We start from the raw sequence: 17,083 nt of genomic DNA on the forward strand, positions 1-17,083 counted from the left end.
AATGGGCTGTTCATGGGTGTACACTTATAACATAGCGTTCATTATTGCCATCTCCTAGATGGGAACTGTTCACGCGGTCGTCACGGGGGTATTTGATACCACAACTATGTATGAGTACTTTTAACGGTGATGCGAATGTGCTCTTGATTTTTTTGTCCATCAAAATCAGGGTGTTATCCTTACCTGCTTGTGGAATCAGTTCACGCCATTCTCAGGAGAAGAGTCTAGTTGATGGTTACGTTGGCCGAAGCAGAGTAATTCACCAAGTTAGGCTTCCCCCGTTGCTCGTATTTGTTCACAGGGGTATATGATTGCGTCGCCAAAACCACCTCTCACTTGGACAGTATCACCCACTTGCGCCATCTCCTGTCCCTCTTCATGCACCTGATGTCCTCGGTAAAGTTCGCTACGATGAGATATGCAGGTTTATGCAGCGAAGTCAGCGAGTTTGTTTGGAGCCCTCCCAATGTGTACGGGTTGCCGGGGTAACGCATGTAAACAATACATACAAAGACGAGACCCAAAGTCACCTCTACAGCATGATCATAAAAAATAAGGGGGACTCTTCTCAACCTCAGACCGAACACCACGCAGACCATGTCGAAAAACAGCAACCACGACCGCATGGTCGCCTACACGGAGCGACTGGCGTCCTTTGAAGAAGCCCGACTTCCTCGGCGGAGAAAGAAGGTCCAATGGCCTCATGAACACCCGGATCCAGAGCAGTTGGCCAAGGCAGGATTCTATTTCAACCCCAGAGTCGAGAGTCCAGACAATGTCACATGTTTCTTGTGTGAATGTTCGCTGGACGGCTGGGAGCTCGATGACTGTCCTCTCAAAGAGCATCTGGAGCACTCTCGGGGGTGTTCTTGGGCCACCATTCTGTCCAAGGACTGGCAGAATGAAAAGAATCACGACCCTCACTGCAAAGAGAACATAGGCATGCGACTCACCACCTTTGACAACAAATGGCCTCTGGAGAAGAAGCGGGGCTGGCCAACGTCGCTCAAACTGGCCGAGGCAGGCTTCTACTTTGCGCCTACGGTAGCCGAAGAGGATCTGGTTGTGTGCGCCTACTGCGACATTTCCCTTGACGGATGGGAAAGAACAGATGACCCTCTTCATGAGCATGAGCGACGACGTCCCGAGTGCTACTTTTTCACCAGCATGAAGAAGGAGGAGGCTACTACCAAGAAGAAACGAAGATCTTCTAAGCGAGCTTCCAAGAAGATTGAAGAAGTCGCCGATGAGAGTGTTGTCATTTTACAGCAGCCTGACAATGGGAGTGTTCAGATTCTGTCGGATCCCGAAGAGGAGCCAGCCCCCCAGCCCATTAGATCCAAGAAGGAGGGCCGACGACCAAGCGCAAAGACTGCTCCGAAGATCAGACAGGTGTCTGTAGAAGAAGAGCTTGCCAAGCTGCAGAAGGAAATGGAGGAGGATGGAGACATCAGTGTTGCCTTGGAGCAAAAGGAGGATGTTTCTGACTTTGAGGTTGACCTTGAGCTCAGCGAGATGGCAAAACAGGCCGATTCTCTGGTCCATAACTTTGATGAAGGTATCAGCGACTTTGAAGAACCTCACCACAACCACCAGCATGAGCCTACTCCTGTCAGATCCAACAAGCGACCTTCTAATGTCTTCCAGGATGATCCTGCACCTCCTGCCAAGCGACGAAAGTCTTCTGTGGTTCCTTCTGCACCAGTTGCTCGAATTTCTCTGCCTATTTCCGAGGGTACCAATAATTGGGAGGTTTTCTCTGGATCGTCTTCTCCAGCTCCTCAAGAGCACGAAGTGGACAAAGGAGAAGACGGCGGTGATGACAATGATGATGAGGAAGACGACGACGACGACCATGAGGACGATGAGGACGATGGGGACGATGAGGACGATGAGGATGAGGACCAGTTCGTGGGGGCTAAGGAAAACCTCACCGAGGAGGACTGTGTGGTTGTTTCTCCTGCCAAGCCTCTTGAGAAGATTCTTGCCAACGACGTGCAAGCTCATGTGGAACATGAAGTTGAGGAGCCCGCTCGTGAGGAACAAGAAAAGGAGCAAGTTCCGGTTCAGGAGGAGGAGGAGGAGGAGGAGGAAGGAAAACGGGAAGAACCTGTTCAGGAGGAAGCCCAGTCAAACAAAACTACAGATACCCATAGCACTCCTGCTGACTCTGAGAGGCGAGACTCTGAGCGTCGGTCGAGGGCAATCACCCGATCTCCTCTTGCTGTTCGCAACCTCAACCAAATCGTTACCACCAAATCCGCCACCAGCACTCCAGCACGGTCCAAAGCGAGCCAGTCTCTACAATGGGAGCCTGTGGACTGCGACCAGGTCTTTGACGTGTGTGAGTCGAGTCCTCATAAGGAGCCTGATCACATCCTCGACATGACAATCACGGAGTGGTACAAGTACCAGTCAGTAGAGGCCGAGAAGCGGCTCATGGAAAAGTGCAACCGAATGGTCGAGGTTGTGCAGCGAGAAGGCCAGAGGGCGCTGAACCATATCAAGGCTCTTCCCACAGTTGATGGGTAGTGCTCTACAAGAACCAAATCTAACCTGCTTATATAACGGAATATTATTTATAGATATTTATATACAAGTACTGTACTGTAGGTACATACTCTACCGGTGCAGTACATACAATCCCCTGACGTATCCACTTGATGCTAAGGCATCTGTGACAGACTCATTCGGCGCGCTCAGTTCTATGTAGCGTAAGTAGCCGATCAAGTAAACTACTTACAAGCTGTACAGTAATCACCCCAACTGACTCACTGCCGAACATGCGATCCGAGTAAAAAGTAGGTCTGTCAAAAGTAAGTGACACGAAAATTTTGCACACGAATGGTGTGCACGAATGGCAGCAACTCATTCAACCTGGCTGTCATTACCCCACCATCTCCTCCCCATAACCGCTGCCCGCATAGAAGCCGGTATAGAATGTCGTTGTCACATTCCACAGCCCCGCGCTAACGCATTGTTTACTACTTTTTGCAGATTTGACAGGTGACAGCTGACTCCGAATCGGATATTATCGTCTGCCACTTTTAAATCATTCTGTCGCGTGGCTGATAACTGAACGCGGCGACTTCTGACGTATTCACCTATCCACCCAGCCTCGCCACCATGCGCAGCACTGTGCCTTCGTGCATTAGTGCCATATTCTGACACACAGCAGGAGCCACTTACAAATACAAGTCTAGACAACGTTGGAGTGTATGCGGTGTACATACCGTATATGTTGTATTGTGGCTGTTTGTTCATTAACGGACGTGCTCGTACATATACTGTACATAGAGGAGGGGGCTGAGTAAGGTGGATCTCCCCAGACTTCAACTACGATACTGGGCTGTACCTATTGCAGTCCAACTACAATACAGTATGGACGCCCTCCACACCTTGTGTGGCCCACTAGCTAATACTTGTAGTACACAGCTTGACCAACTACTAATGCTTCCACCACTAATACAGATGCGATTTATTTGTTATGAGTCTTGTACAGTTATTCGTAGTGAGTCTGCTCGTCTCCTGCAGCAGCTCAGATGTGTTGTGTGTGGCACATTACCACAGTTGAACATTTTCCATGCCATTGACAAGACCATCCACGTCCTGCCTGTATCCAGCACCCTGGTATCCTAGTGGCTGTCTTTTGGGGGACCGTTGCTGAATCAGTCCAACCTCGTCCATTAGTCGGCGATGAGCCTGGGTAGTCTTGATACCCATTAAGGTCGCTCGCACTTTGTCTACAGCCACCTGGCGGGTGTATCCCTCCAAGTAAGGGCTCATGAGAACCTTGAGCACAAAAGTAGGACCATGAATCTGGTCTGACAAAATAGCATGCAAGTTGAGAGGCTCCAGCAACGCAGATAACAGCAAGTCTCGAGACTCAGCCTCCCGACTGGCGAGAAGCTTAAGCGCCGTGAGAGCTGCAAGCTTGTGGGTAGCCAACACAACAATGTGAGGAACCAGCCTTGGCGCAAGCACCTTGTGTCGATGGGGGAGCACACAGGTATCCAGGTACCATGTTAGCAGAAGAGCCCCGTTGGGGTTGACCGCGAGCTGGGGAGCATGAAGCACAATGGCGGCAGCGACCATTCGCTGCTGGTCTCGAGAGGCATGGGCTGACTCAAGACAAGCACGCATGGCTCGAGATCCAAACCGGCCTAGGCCAATCTCGGAGAATCGTGCAAGCATGGTCTCGTACACAAAGTCGGACCATGGGGCTCCAAACTTGAGACAGCCCTGGAGCACGTAGTTGCCGAACTGGTCGAGAAATAGATGCACTGTGTAGGGACGCAAATGTTTGACAATGAGGGCACGCTGGTGTGGGGTTCGTGCCACATCGATGATCTTTTGGGCAGCCCAGGTTCCGTTCTTATGGATACCAATGGCAGCCAGATGGGGAGCAATCTGCTCCAACATGCGGTCCTTCGCACCGTCAGAAGCAGCCTCAAACAGCTTTTGGACAACAGTGTTTCCGAGATAGTCGGCGGCGAGTTGGGCCACCTCGGGCAGCATCTCGTCAACGACAGTCTCGATCTCCTCAGCAGCGAGAATTCGAGCATCCAGCCGCTTGCCCACGTCGCGGAGTCGAGCACTGTCGAAAATTCTGTGGGCCGTCTGCTCAGGGACTGTCGAAATTTCGGGTTTGAGCTCCACAGAGGCGACAGCAGCACGCTGAACAGCAGGCGCTATCCAACTTAAGTCCCAGGGACCAAGCTGAGCACAGACAGCCAGCAGCTCATCCTGGAATCGTGCATCCTCCAGGGGTGGAACGTCAGGAAGCTGAGGCAGATCGGGCTGCATGATTCCACCGGCAGCAGCCATGGATCCAGCATGCTGCAGCTCCTCTACACTCTCGGGACCAAGCTTTGCAAAGCCAACTCGGCAGGGACCTGCTCCGGGGAAGAACTCCTTGCCATTGAGCTGTTGTAGAGCATGCAGGGCGGACTGCGAGTCCGCAAAGTTGATGAAGCCGCAGTTCTTGTGAGTCAGGATTCGAGCGCTCTCCACAGTTCCGTAAGCTGAGAAAATGTGGTGCAGGGCTTGAGGAGTGGCAGTTGGGGGGAGCTTTCCGAGCCACAGAGACCGAGAAGGCTTCTCCTCTTCATACTGGGAATGAGGGGGGCCTCCAAGCGAAGAATGGGTGGCTCCATGGGGAGGAGTTCCACCTACAGAATGAAGCCCGGAGGATGCAGTAGCTGATGCATTGGAGGTCGACGCGCCGCCAGCATGGGGACCAAGGGGTATATCGTAGTCGTAGTAAGGCACGGAGACTGTCTGTGCTCGCTGACGAGATGCAGCCTGCTGGACGGCGGACGCCTGCTGGACCTGGGGGTGCATCTGAGGGGGAGGCATCTGTTGCAGATGTTCGTATGGGTCGTCCTCTCTTGGCATGGCGTTGATCGTGTACGATCGAATGCGGCTGGGGTCGGTCTTGACATTGAGCTCGTGCATGAACGGTTGCAGCGGCTCGTAAGGCTGTGTTACAGGAGGGAATGGGATGGGTGCATCTCCGTCAATCAGGGAGGACCGCTTGGAGTTGGACCAGATTGATGAGCCTGACAGTGAAGGGTATAGCGACGGCCGGGAGTCAGGCAGCAGATTGAGCGAGCCCGAACGTAAACGAGAGCCCATGGCGTTTGCCAGGGCGTGTGATGAGGGTGTGGAGGAGCCCGAAAGAGGAGACGAGCCTAATGGGGGTCCCATGGGCACATCCAGGAATGAGGACCCCGACTGCTGAGGCTGAGGAGGTTGTGGGACTGGTTCTGGGGCAGGAGTGGTGGCCATAGAAGGAGCCTGAGAGACCGATGGAGGAGGCATGGTAGTGGTCACAGCCGGAATCTTGTTGGGGTTGAGGTTGGACCCCATTGAACCCGTGGCTGCTGGCCAGTCTCTGACAACCTCGTCATTATCGGGGGACAGCAATGCCAATGATCCCTTGTGATCTCGGTCGAGATTTTGGGTGGTAAGGCGCGACGGGAGCGTGCCGGCACGTGCTCGTGATCGCAGTGGTGAGTTCCACACGTCCATCTGTGTTAGTAAGAGTTGCCATGTGGTTAAGTGTGACAAGGTTAACTACATGACCCAATCCAAAACATCGCAGGTCACAGGGCACCCACCTTGTGGAGGGTGGAGAGTGCGGCCTTTGTTTTACGCGGTGTAGAGACGGCTGCCAAACGCCTTGTTGTGTGTGCCTGGCGACTGCGTCATAGTTTTCTGTGGGACTTAGTGGTGCGGCGTTGTGGTGAGGCGGATACAGCGGCGGCGGTGAGGTCCGTATCTGGACGTGAGGCGATATCGTGGCGCGAGAGCTCTAGTTTCTTGGTTCCGCCCCGGTTGTGGCCCTGGATCAGCCCATTCGAACACATTTCTTTATCGTAGTCGTTCAGGGTGTCTCTTGATGCGTATCTCATGTCGTGACGAAGAATGGCCATTGTCGACCCACGCGCGATTGGTGACGACAAAAGACGTTGAAGGTGGGGTTGTCAAGGCGCAGAGTGAATCCCGGTTTAATCGTCTCTCTCGGTATCATATCTCTTGGTGATGTGTCCACCGCCTGTTGCAGGGTCTGTCGTATCCCACAGCCCGAAAATGAGCTGTTCGCACCATCCAGTCGCTTAAGCCACGACACATTTTACTCTGTGGCGATTGGGGAGCTGGGAAGCGGACCGTGGCGTCATTCCCTTCGCGTTGTCCTTGCACTTGTCTTTCCATACTCACATGTTTAAATCTTGGTGGCGATGTGTGTTCCGTGGTTGACAGATAAGTTGAAGCAATGTCAGAGTAGACTCAATATCGTGCACCTGTGCTCTATGTGTATCCAATCTATGTTGGAGTCAAAATTATGTGGTGGGACCTGTGGGCTCGCAGTACATAGGGTTTGGTCACGAGCTGCAAGCTCCAAGGGGTTGGGCCAGAATGGAGAAGCACACATTCAAGATATCAGAGGGTGGGGTGCGGAAAAGAGGTGTTTGACAAGCGGAGTTCAAGGAGAGGGTACAAACCAAGTTATATATGGTGCCGTGGTACGTTGTAACACCGCGTTGGCTCTCAGCATCAATTCTCCGGACTTGTGTGGTTGGTGTGAGCCGAGTGTGCACACAATTGAAATAATTGACTCTAAAATATACTCGCTACAAAAGCCGACTAGAGGAAGGCTGAGCGTGCGGTGTCTCTTTCGGTCCAACAATTAGTGAACGGGCCGGGGGCTCTCCTGTTGAAGCGGTGCTCTCTCCGTCTATTTTGAGCTGCTTCGGACTTGGCTGCAAACGACTTTCCGACCCGCGCTGTAGCTTCGTGAATAACTCAATTGACTCCACAGATATCATAGAAGTTGTAACCGTTGGCGGCGTACCAGCATGGAAACAGGACATATATCAGCAATTGACCCGCCTCAATTTCGCTTCTCGAGTGGCCACAAAGTTCCGGTATGTGCAAGTGCCACCTCATGTCCATAAAGTACACGTTTTGCCTTCCCATTGCAAGTAGCTACAGGTTATGTAGCGAATCTCCCGTTCCTGACTTTCCCCTTAGTGTTACCCGGCCTGGATAAAGCGCGCTTTTGTGCACGAGATGCGGGATATGGATTTCTGTGGGGCTGTGGGATGAGGGCCCCAACTCTAAGCCCTGAATGGTGATCACCCGAGCGGTGACGATGGTGTCACGCCCGATCCAGTGTGTCGGACCATCGTCGGCGGTCGCCAGCAACAATTGCGCATAGCTATGTTTTCTTGCGACCCGAGTGTGTCAGGTTGTGACAGCTCAGCCCAGGTACCTTTTTTGGTATCTCTCCACACCACGTTTGGCTTTTCCCAACGTCCGAGCTCCACTTGCTGTTACTATTCTGGGAGCTGCACGCATCACGCTACACATGCACTCCTGATGCATGGAGCAGGCTGAGAGATGCTTGGAGGTCGCCAGCCGCAAACAGCAGGTAGGACGCCGAGACCATCCCGTATCATGAAACGATCGTGCCGAGAGTGTCGACATTGAGCCTCTTCAGGCATAGCAAGTCCACTGGGCCCGCAGCACATGCAACTTTTGGGATTGTGGGGCAGCCAGAGGTTAGTGCGACTAATGTCCTCGGTGTGTGCTCTAATGTGCTTGGTTTGTGGTGTACAATGTACTGTGGGTTGTGTGGTGTATTAGGAGCATCTTGGGACCCGTTGATGACCTCGGAGTTTCACCTTCCACTCATCTTCTCGAATTCCTGTCAACTCCCTATCGGCCTTTTGTAAAACCCGTCCATACCATCTCCGTTGCATGCTCCACCTATGCAGGCTGAATGGAGGGAGCATATGACCCAGGCTTGTGGATGATTGAAGAGACGGAGGTTCAGGTCGCCGGCCCCAGACGCCAGCGTTACCTTGGCAACTAATCAACCTGCCAGCTTAATCGGCAGCAGTCCATTAATAGTTTTGTTGGTCCAAGTCCCTCAGTCGAGTAGTCGGGTTTCCATGGTGATATTTTTTAGTGTATGCAATAATTTGACGATATAGACGACAATACTGATTCAACAACGCCAACCAGACCCAGACCATATGGAAGCATGGAACACCTTCCATCGAAGACTTGGAGCAGCAGCTGCTCCAGACTCTTGCTACGCGTCACGAAATGTTACGATCAACATACCAGTGCGGCATTAACACAGTTTCAACCGTGGCGCGACCACCGCCCACAAAAGCAATCACTCGCACCGCTAACCATGTGCAAGCTGTTTCCAGAGAGATTGGCACCGTAGTCACCGTAACCACCGCAAGAGAACTGGTGCTCAATACAAGTACAGCAGTACGACAAGTCTGTTACCCTGCAATCTCCCCATTTCACGTGGAACACTGTATAGCCACAGTTAAGATTGATAACCACCCCGCCCAACCTCCACCGGACCTGAAACAATAATACCAGCGTACATGTGGGAACTGCTCTAATTACTTGTCCCACGTTTTGCTTTTGGAGGCGGTCCTGTTGCAAGTATTAAATCTACACATGTGAAACAGAAACGGGGGCATCTCTCTCCAAGTACCGGTAGGTGGAAGCGAAAAAGAAAAGTGAGCTTTCTCCGGTTAGTTTGGCTAGTGAAGCGGCTATAACAAAGTCATTTAGGGATAACTATGTATGTGCTGGTTCACCGAGACAGCAACGTGGGTCCAGAGAGAGCGCTCTGGCCCTCAGCGATGCGAAAAGCGTTTATTATAGAATTAGTGTGGTATCTGGTTTACATTGGGGTCTGGTAGATTGCAGCTTTTTGCTCACGTATTATGGACATTGCGGGCCCGTTCAGGGTTCCACACATGCAATTGGGGGTCAATTCTGGCTCCAGAGGGTCTGTAACCTGACCGAAATTACCTGACAGCGACAGCTCCCCGATTTTAGCAGTTTCAGGGCCTCAACTGACACAAGTCAGAATGGCGTCTGGTTCCTCCCACATGACAGCCCAAACAACCCTGCAGATAAACAATAGGTATTGTTGATGCACCGCGTGCATCCACCGCACCAAAGAGGGTGCTGGGCTAGGGCTGGCCAGTTGGGAACAGCAACCCCAGTTAACCGCATCTCCATAGATCTTTCGACGCGGTTCTGTGCAAGCAACAATAATCGGGCATATGCGTTTGCCACCAAAAGACGCCGTTGATGAGAGCAAATGGGAGAGCTCTACGGGACATGGTCGGGCCCAGGGAGCTCCCGCCAGGTGTCAATTGGCTCTGCCTCCGCACAACAACGTGATTTACGGGGTGTCTCAAACATTGACGGTGATAACGATCATCCCCTACAGTTGTGATGCCCAACCTCCTGTTCTAGACTCTAAGTAACTTTGGTCCGGGTTGATCTTCCGAGCCCAGAAAGATAGAGAATAAACGCAGCTGCCCCTTATGAAATCTCGCTACAGTGCACAGTCTACCTTGGGTCTCCCTTTTTTTTTCTTTTCTTGCTACCGTTAAGTTCCGCCACCAAGTAATTTTTTTTTGGTACAAGTAGTTCATACTGTACAAGTCCACAGAAATCCAAAAGCCACGTTTGTCACGCTTCTGCGGCTCTACATTCGCAACAGTTTGTGTCTCTACAAGTAGGGGTTTGGCGCAACCTGTGGCAGATGTTGGTCATGGAGTTGTGGCATGTGGCCGCTTAGCAATTGTATCGTACATACTGTGTACTGTGGTTAGTCATACAGTTGCCACACTAATCAACTGTGGTGGTGAGTCACGGAGCACGATAGATTGCACAATCTTAACTGCCGATGTCGGCGGCGCGTAAGCAACTGACTCAGGGCCTTTGGGAATAGCCGAGTGTCGTATCACACCCCTCTTGTATGATACCACACATGCTGGCGCAACTGGTGTTATGTGCGCAAATGAACATATATGACATGATGTCTAAACGTGTTTCAAACTGGTTATTCTACTGCTTCGTTTACATCCTGTATTTTTTCCTGCTCAAATTATACATGTTCCTGCCCCCCGCCCAAAGAGGCAACCATTCTCAATGCCCTAACCACCGTAACCTGGGACCTACAAGTAGTATGCACCCCGGTGGTCTAGGCAGTTGAACCTGGCATACAGACACGTTGTCACAGATCCACAAAAAAGGAATGGGCAAGTGAAAATATTGCGTCACGTCTTGGGTCTCCCTCGGCGGGTGCAACATGTTTACCTGTGGCTCCCGATTCGCAAGGAATGCTGTCCGAGGTGCCACAGTTTCCACTTGGTGTATACTTACGAGTGCCGTAACCATCCTTCACTTTGGGCGCAAAGCGTGTCCATGTCGCCATTTTCGCTATAAACGTGGTATGGCTTGAGTCACCAATGACTCTATTTTTTCTTCGCATAATTTTTTTTCTCCCCAAACTGTGGATTTTTGCGTTTCTGGGGCTTTTTCACTTTGAGTTTGTGACCCATATTTAATTTCACGCAGACAAAGAATATACCTTTGTGGTATCTTTAGTGGCGTGCTGTGTTGTTGGGATTTTCACTTTTCGTTTTGTGGTTATGTACGAGCAATTTGGACCGCCCGAAAAGTGGCTGGCAGGTCGGAACCGTTGCTATGGGATATTGGGGAGGAAAAATGGAAAAAGTAACGCCGGAATCACAAACAGAAGACCCACAATGCCTCCCGACGAGCTTTCCGCGCGTTTCCAGGGCCAAAAAGCCCCTCTTTTATCATGTTCCGAAATCTCCGTTGTGGGTGACTTCACACCGAAATGACAAATAAGTCACCTGAAACTCTAATCTTTATACTAAACTTAGAGGATGACAAAATGTAGCTTATCTTATCAAGGGTGGAAATATATATATAAGACCAAGCGGTTATTTCCACTATCATCACCAACCACATCTTCTCTCAAGAAAAACACATATCGACAGCCTGGCAGTCACATACACTCGACCAAGCCCTCTCGACCCACTCTCTGATACATTCGAAAGACCCTTATCTACAACACCAGACTCTTATCTCTACACAAAACACTCGCAACCAAACATGGACTGCTTCCACAACTACTGCACCGTCTGCGATACCATCATCGACACACAGCGAAAGGGCAACCGACTCAAGTCTACCTTTTCGTCCCAGGCCTTTGACTCTTCGCTCTACTGCTCGATAAAATGCAAGCAGCAGGACGAGGCTGAGTACACTTTCACCGCTCAGACCAAGTCGCCTGTCTACGATGTCGAGGATCTCAGCATGGTCCTTCCCTCCCACCTCAACCTCGATGACTCGGAGCCCGAGCTCTTCGAGTGCGACCTCACCGATTCCTCTTCTGTCGACTCCTCTTCTTCCATGCATTCGCTTGATGCTCCCTTCTCCACCTCCCTGAACTTCTCCCAGGGAGAGCCCAAGTACATTTCTCAGCACAACGCATCTCACCCTTACTTTGGAACCTCCTGGGCAGCCACTTCCCCGCTGTCCAACGAGGCGCTGGTCCTGCCCACCGCGTCTCCCATCAACAAGAAGAAGGAGCGACAGTTTTCCTACGCTATGCCTAAGGTCTCTCATCTTAGCCCTGGCCGACCCGTCATTGCCAGCAATACCTCTCCTCTCGAGAGACAGTGAGCGGAGTAACAGATACACTCCCCCCTCTTACAACTAACAACCACCCCAAAAAAAGAAGCTGAGCTAGTCTCCGCATTATTGCATTGAGTGTGACCCATACAACAGGTCCCTTACTCTCCTCTCACTATTTATAAGGCATATTTATTAGGTATATAGATGAATCGATGATCATACCAACTATTACTTTGGGTGTAGCTCTGTAGAACAACTTGCTGTCGTTTCCACCCCGCCCGACTGTATTATCTATCTTGCCTCTATCTCCACCGCAATCTCTTGTAATTTCTCCACCTATCTGTATTGTATCCACATGGCTTGTTCTACAGTAACTCTCGAATCAAGAAATATTATCACCACTGCCAATATCAGAAGATAAGCACCGTCTCTTGCGCTGTACCTGGTGGTTAGTGTGACATCAATTTTCACCTACAGGCCTGCTAACACTTACAAGTACCAGATTTCAACACTTGCCACCACAAGTATCGAATCGTGGACCCTCGAACGCGGCTAAGTCTCGGCTACTGTTTTCCGGGGTTGCTAACTACTCTATGTACGATCCGGCACGCACGAACACAGCAGGTGACACCGCAGTAATCTCGCTTAACAAGCCACCGGTGCTGACAAAACCGTTGCTGCGAACAAGAGGGAGAGGTCTAGGCGGGTATCTAAGATTGATGGGATCCCCTCCTACCCATATTATTTCTCCATTCATAGATGGCTGTGTGTGCTGGGGTCTTTTTTCGCTTAACTCCGGCCTACGGGACAAAGCTCTAGAGCGTTATGATGAGCTGGCACAAGCGAACCCCACAATCTTATCTGTTGGTCCCATACAGGCCCGGGTTGCCGCCAGCCTTTTGTTCTGCAAGAGACCCTGACTCCGATCCCGACTGTAGGTCCTCGTACCGGTATCGTACATACTCACGGGAAAGGGTAAGACTCCGGATTTGCACAACGTGATGCGCCAACCCTATTATTGGTATGGGGCAATGTCCGATATGACATGTATGTACTGTATGTACATACGAAACCCCTCACTAAACATGTCATAACACACAACAACGACGACGATGTTTGCTTCGAGGACACATACATGAATATCTATCATAGACGCTTTAACCGGGATTCATCCGGTACCCGCCATCACCACTCTCGGACACTCACTTGTGCCTTAGAATTTAGACCCGAGCTGGTCTCACAAAGGTTTCAGTGCTTGGACCAGATCAAAGTCACCGATCGAACACGTAAGATACAACCACCTGTCGGTTGCACTGTACAATGTCGAGGATGGTCTGCAACGGAATCGTATACATTCGTTACATGCGACCGTCTCGTCAGCCCCTGTGTTAACTCCAACGCCGCATACCCATCCTACCGGGGCCGTCTACCCCACATTTCTTAGAGTTTCAACACATCAGATCAGCTAACCCGCACAAGAGCTTATTTGCTTCTTGTTGTAGGGGAGGGAAAAAAAATCTCGGAGGCTGTGTGGGCATCTAGAACAGCGGCAGCCACGAAATGGGTACGAGTAAATACAGTCCTAGACAGAAACATGTCTTACGCTTGAGACAAACGGCTCAAATTGCGTGCTACAGACTTGCCGGACTTGTACAAGCCTCGCCTCGGGTGGATCATCCCATCCGATGGCATCATCTCTAAGGAGTGCAGCGTGAAAATTCTTACAGCGCCTCCCCACAGTGTGTGCTGATCGGCTCAAGGTACCTACAAACGCACATACGATCTGGCGTGAGACACAAAGGGTTCAGGCACTCCTATTTCTCTCTCAGTACCGACAGGTGGAACACGGGTAAGGGTTTCCGGTTCCAGCAGTCCGATGATAACGTCATCTTAGCGTAGTGGAGTTCAAGTAGCGAAAAGTAAGTAGCGAAAATAAGTAGCAAAAATAAGTAACAAAAATAAGTAGCGAAAATAAGTAGCGAAAACAACGGAAAATAAATCCCTCCAGAATATTCTCTCACCACTCGCAAAAACCGCAGACATATACACTATAGATTAGCCACAGAAAAAATCGTACGCAGACCGTCGGAGGAGGCCGATCTAGACATGACCTGATGTCCAGGTACCGTATACGAGGTGAATGTGAATACATGTTGCCTGGTAGACGCATTGGCTCGTCCCAGGGCGGAAGACACCTTACCAGCCAGCATACATAGTGCTCAAGATGTGCTCACCCAACAGGCACCACCACTGCGCGAGCCGTGCTTGCTGTGTTTGAAATTCGCTCATGTTAGCATGATAATAAAATGTCCAGCTACAGTAGCAATTCTTCTTCTAGACGCTGCCACCAAATAATAAAACCAACCTTGAATATAATCACGCCCTCGTATTATATCACGGTATTATCCGATTTAGGTAGTCTCTCTACAAGTACACTCTTCATAAGTCACCGTCGAGTCGGTGCGGTATGTGCACGAGTTTCGTACTCATGCCCTGATTCGTCTCAGAGACCCGGCCATGACTTTTCCCTCTCACCCTCCCTCTGAACCCTCTCACTCAGAACCAAAAACAAATATCTCCGTGAACCTCTGAAACATACAGAACTTGGCATTCTCAACTACAGATCCAAGTGTGCTCGCATCGCTCATGTATGCACATGTATAACAAGTGACACCATAAGGCAGCCCGGAATCCAAATGTGCGACATGAAAAGAAAATATTTTCAGGGCTGAAAAAACTGCGAGACCAAAGCTACTATGGGAGCCAGAACCGGATCCCACCCATCCGAAAACTAGTCCAGAAGATAAAACCACCGAGACTAACGTTTTTTAGTAGGGTTCCAATGTCGCACCGGCAACCGAACAAATAACTATGATGATCTAATTGATAGCTAGACAGCAACAAGGAAAACAACAGATAAGACGTGAACACTCTACTCTAATCCATAAATATACATACATATTATACCCATCTCTATGTCTTCTATGCATCCACACTGCCGTCCATGCTGAGATTCTCAATCGCCTCCCGCACCAAATGACTGCCCTTGGGATCAAGATTCAGAGCAATGGTGTAGTGCTTCACCGCCAAAGGCTTCTTGTTGACAGCCTTGTATAGCTGGCCCAGCAAGAAATGGACCGAAGCTTCGTCTGGAGCCAGAGTCTGCAGAAGATCGAACTCTACAAGAGCCTCGTTGAACCGCTGGAGTTGCATAAGGATCCGAGCCTTCTTGTAGCGAGAAAGGGCCGATTGCGGCTGGAGAGTCGTGGCCCGCGTGTACATTGCTAACGCCTGTTGCAACATGTTCTGTCGCTCCAGTATCATTCCCACGCAGCACACAAGCACAACATTGTTGCTGTTGATGGCCAGAGCTGACTTGAAGTGGAACTCAGCCCGCTCAAAGTCACCCAGCTTCATGCTCACCATTCCCAGACCATACCACGCATTGTAATGCCGCGAGTCGCACCGCAGAGCCATTCGGAACGCATCTTGGGCCTGCTCAAGAGCCTCAGACGTCACGTGCTCATGACCACTGAGGGTGTATGCATATGCAAATTGCGGGTCGAGAGCTGTGGCCCGCTTGAAACACTTGAGCGCCAGTTCGGGTTCTCGTTGGACTGAGAACGAGTTGCCCAAAACACACCACGCCTGAGGAGACGACCGGTCCGAGTCCAGCAGATCTCGCGACAGGTATGCAAGCTCGAGGTCCTTCTGCAGATGCCACAGGGTCGTGGAGTAGACCTCCATGTCGGCCACACGGGTTCGATCCAGCTCTCTGAGCCGAGCAAAAGTCCGTTCTGCCTCCGCGTAGTTGACCTGCTCAAAGTAGATGCGGCCTATCTTGGCCAGCACGTAGGCAGAGTCTCGGTGGATTGACGGAAGGTCCAGAAAGTGTTTAAGCGCCGTCTGTAGCTCGTATCGTGAGAAGGCAAGAACGCCACGAGCAATTTTGGTGTAGAGAGGGAGGGTGGCCGAGGAGTGAGTGGCCGAAGATGCAGAAGAAGGGGGTGCGCTGGAGGAGTTGGATGCCGTAGAAGCGCCGCCAATTGTTTGGCCACTGGGGAGAGTGTTAGCTATGTTGAGACCCGCTCCCAGAGTTGATCCGGCAAATCCAACGCGTTTTGGCCGTGATGTAGGCGTGTCGTACAGCGAGCTTTTGCCTCCGAGGAACTTGCCCTTTCCTAGCGAGCCTCCCTGGAAGGTGGTGGTAAGATTAGATTGTTGTTGTCCGGTTGAAGAAGCCGATGGGTTTGTGTTGACGCTGTTATTGCTGCCAGCACTGTTGTTGCCACCGAATCCCAGCTTGCCTCCCTGAAAGGGATCCTCCACGGGGTATTGGTATCCTGGTTTGAAAATGTTGGCGACGTTGACGTTAATTCCCATTTCTGTGAGCCGTTCAAAAGCCTCCCAGACAAACGGGTTCTGGCTCAGTGCCATGGCGTAGGCCTCTGCGGCCACGGTAATGTTTCCTGCGCCCTGATACAGCTTTCCTAGCAGTACCAAAAAGGCCGAAGGGTCTGGAATCACGCTTCGTTGTGTCGCAGAATGGGCCGTGTACGTGCCATTGAGCCATGTCTTTTTGCCGGCCTCGAGGACCCGGGCACCGTCAGCATGCTTCTGCAGCTTAAGACACGACTCAGCGTACAGATACAAACAACCAATGTGGGACAGGTGTGTTTTTGTGGCCATCAAGACTGCCTTGTGACGTCCCTGGCGATCCAGAACCAGCGCATGCAAATGGACGTTTTCCGAAGAGGGGTCAATTGCCAACATGCGCTCGACGGTAAAGGCCGCCGTGGGGATCAAGTTGTAATCGATAGCATGCCAGAAGGACGCTGCCAGTTGGTTCATGGTTGATGATGAACTGTTGCACGAAAGGGTAAATGTAAACACAGTCACGTGTGACGTGCAGTTGCGATGTGCAGTTGTTGTGTTACTAAGCTAGGTGGTGGACGGCTGAATAACGGGTTTTTGAGAGAAGGGCCATGATGGGAGATGCTTGGTGACTCGGATTTTATATTGATTCTCGTTATCGCTTTCGAGGGAACGAGGTTCTTGGTGGTATGAGAGTGTTCACTATTAA

General features: G+C 51.0%; 5 protein-coding genes across 5 annotated transcripts; 3 read left to right on the top strand and 2 right to left on the bottom strand.

Annotated features, from left to right (window-relative positions):
- Window positions 1-597: 597 nt before the first annotated feature.
- Window positions 598-2,532, top strand: YALI1_A20631g (uncharacterized protein; the record flags this gene model as incomplete). Its single annotated transcript, XM_500251.3, has 1 exon — window positions 598-2,532. The coding sequence occupies one exon, from the start codon at window positions 598-600 to the stop codon at window positions 2,530-2,532; it is 1,935 nt and encodes a 644-aa protein (XP_500251.3).
- Window positions 2,533-3,561: 1,029 nt separating this feature from the next.
- Window positions 3,562-6,033, bottom strand: YALI1_A20685g (uncharacterized protein; the record flags this gene model as incomplete). The annotated part of the gene is made up of 1 exon (XM_500252.3): window positions 3,562-6,033. The coding sequence occupies one exon, from the start codon at window positions 6,031-6,033 to the stop codon at window positions 3,562-3,564; it is 2,472 nt and encodes an 823-aa protein (XP_500252.3).
- A 5,442-nt stretch (window positions 6,034-11,475) lies between these two features.
- YALI1_A20739g (uncharacterized protein) lies at window positions 11,476-12,048 on the top strand (the record flags this gene model as incomplete). Its single annotated transcript, XM_500253.3, has 1 exon — window positions 11,476-12,048. The coding sequence occupies one exon, from the start codon at window positions 11,476-11,478 to the stop codon at window positions 12,046-12,048; it is 573 nt and encodes a 190-aa protein (XP_500253.1).
- A 1,512-nt stretch (window positions 12,049-13,560) lies between these two features.
- YALI1_A20760g (uncharacterized protein) lies at window positions 13,561-13,899 on the top strand (the record flags this gene model as incomplete). The annotated part of the gene is made up of 2 exons (XM_068281881.1): window positions 13,561-13,668; window positions 13,711-13,899. 2 exons carry the CDS (start codon window positions 13,561-13,563, stop codon window positions 13,897-13,899), a joined length of 297 nt encoding a protein of 98 aa, XP_068137982.1.
- Window positions 13,900-14,982: 1,083 nt separating this feature from the next.
- YALI1_A20793g (uncharacterized protein) lies at window positions 14,983-16,851 on the bottom strand (the record flags this gene model as incomplete). The annotated part of the gene is made up of 1 exon (XM_500254.3): window positions 14,983-16,851. One exon carries the CDS (start codon window positions 16,849-16,851, stop codon window positions 14,983-14,985), a length of 1,869 nt encoding a protein of 622 aa, XP_500254.2.
- Window positions 16,852-17,083: the final 232 nt, after the last annotated feature.

The sequence above is a fragment of the Yarrowia lipolytica genome, chromosome 1A, assembly GCF_001761485.1.
Source record: "Yarrowia lipolytica chromosome 1A, complete sequence".
Classification (NCBI taxonomy): Eukaryota; Fungi; Ascomycota; class Dipodascomycetes; order Dipodascales; genus Yarrowia; species Yarrowia lipolytica.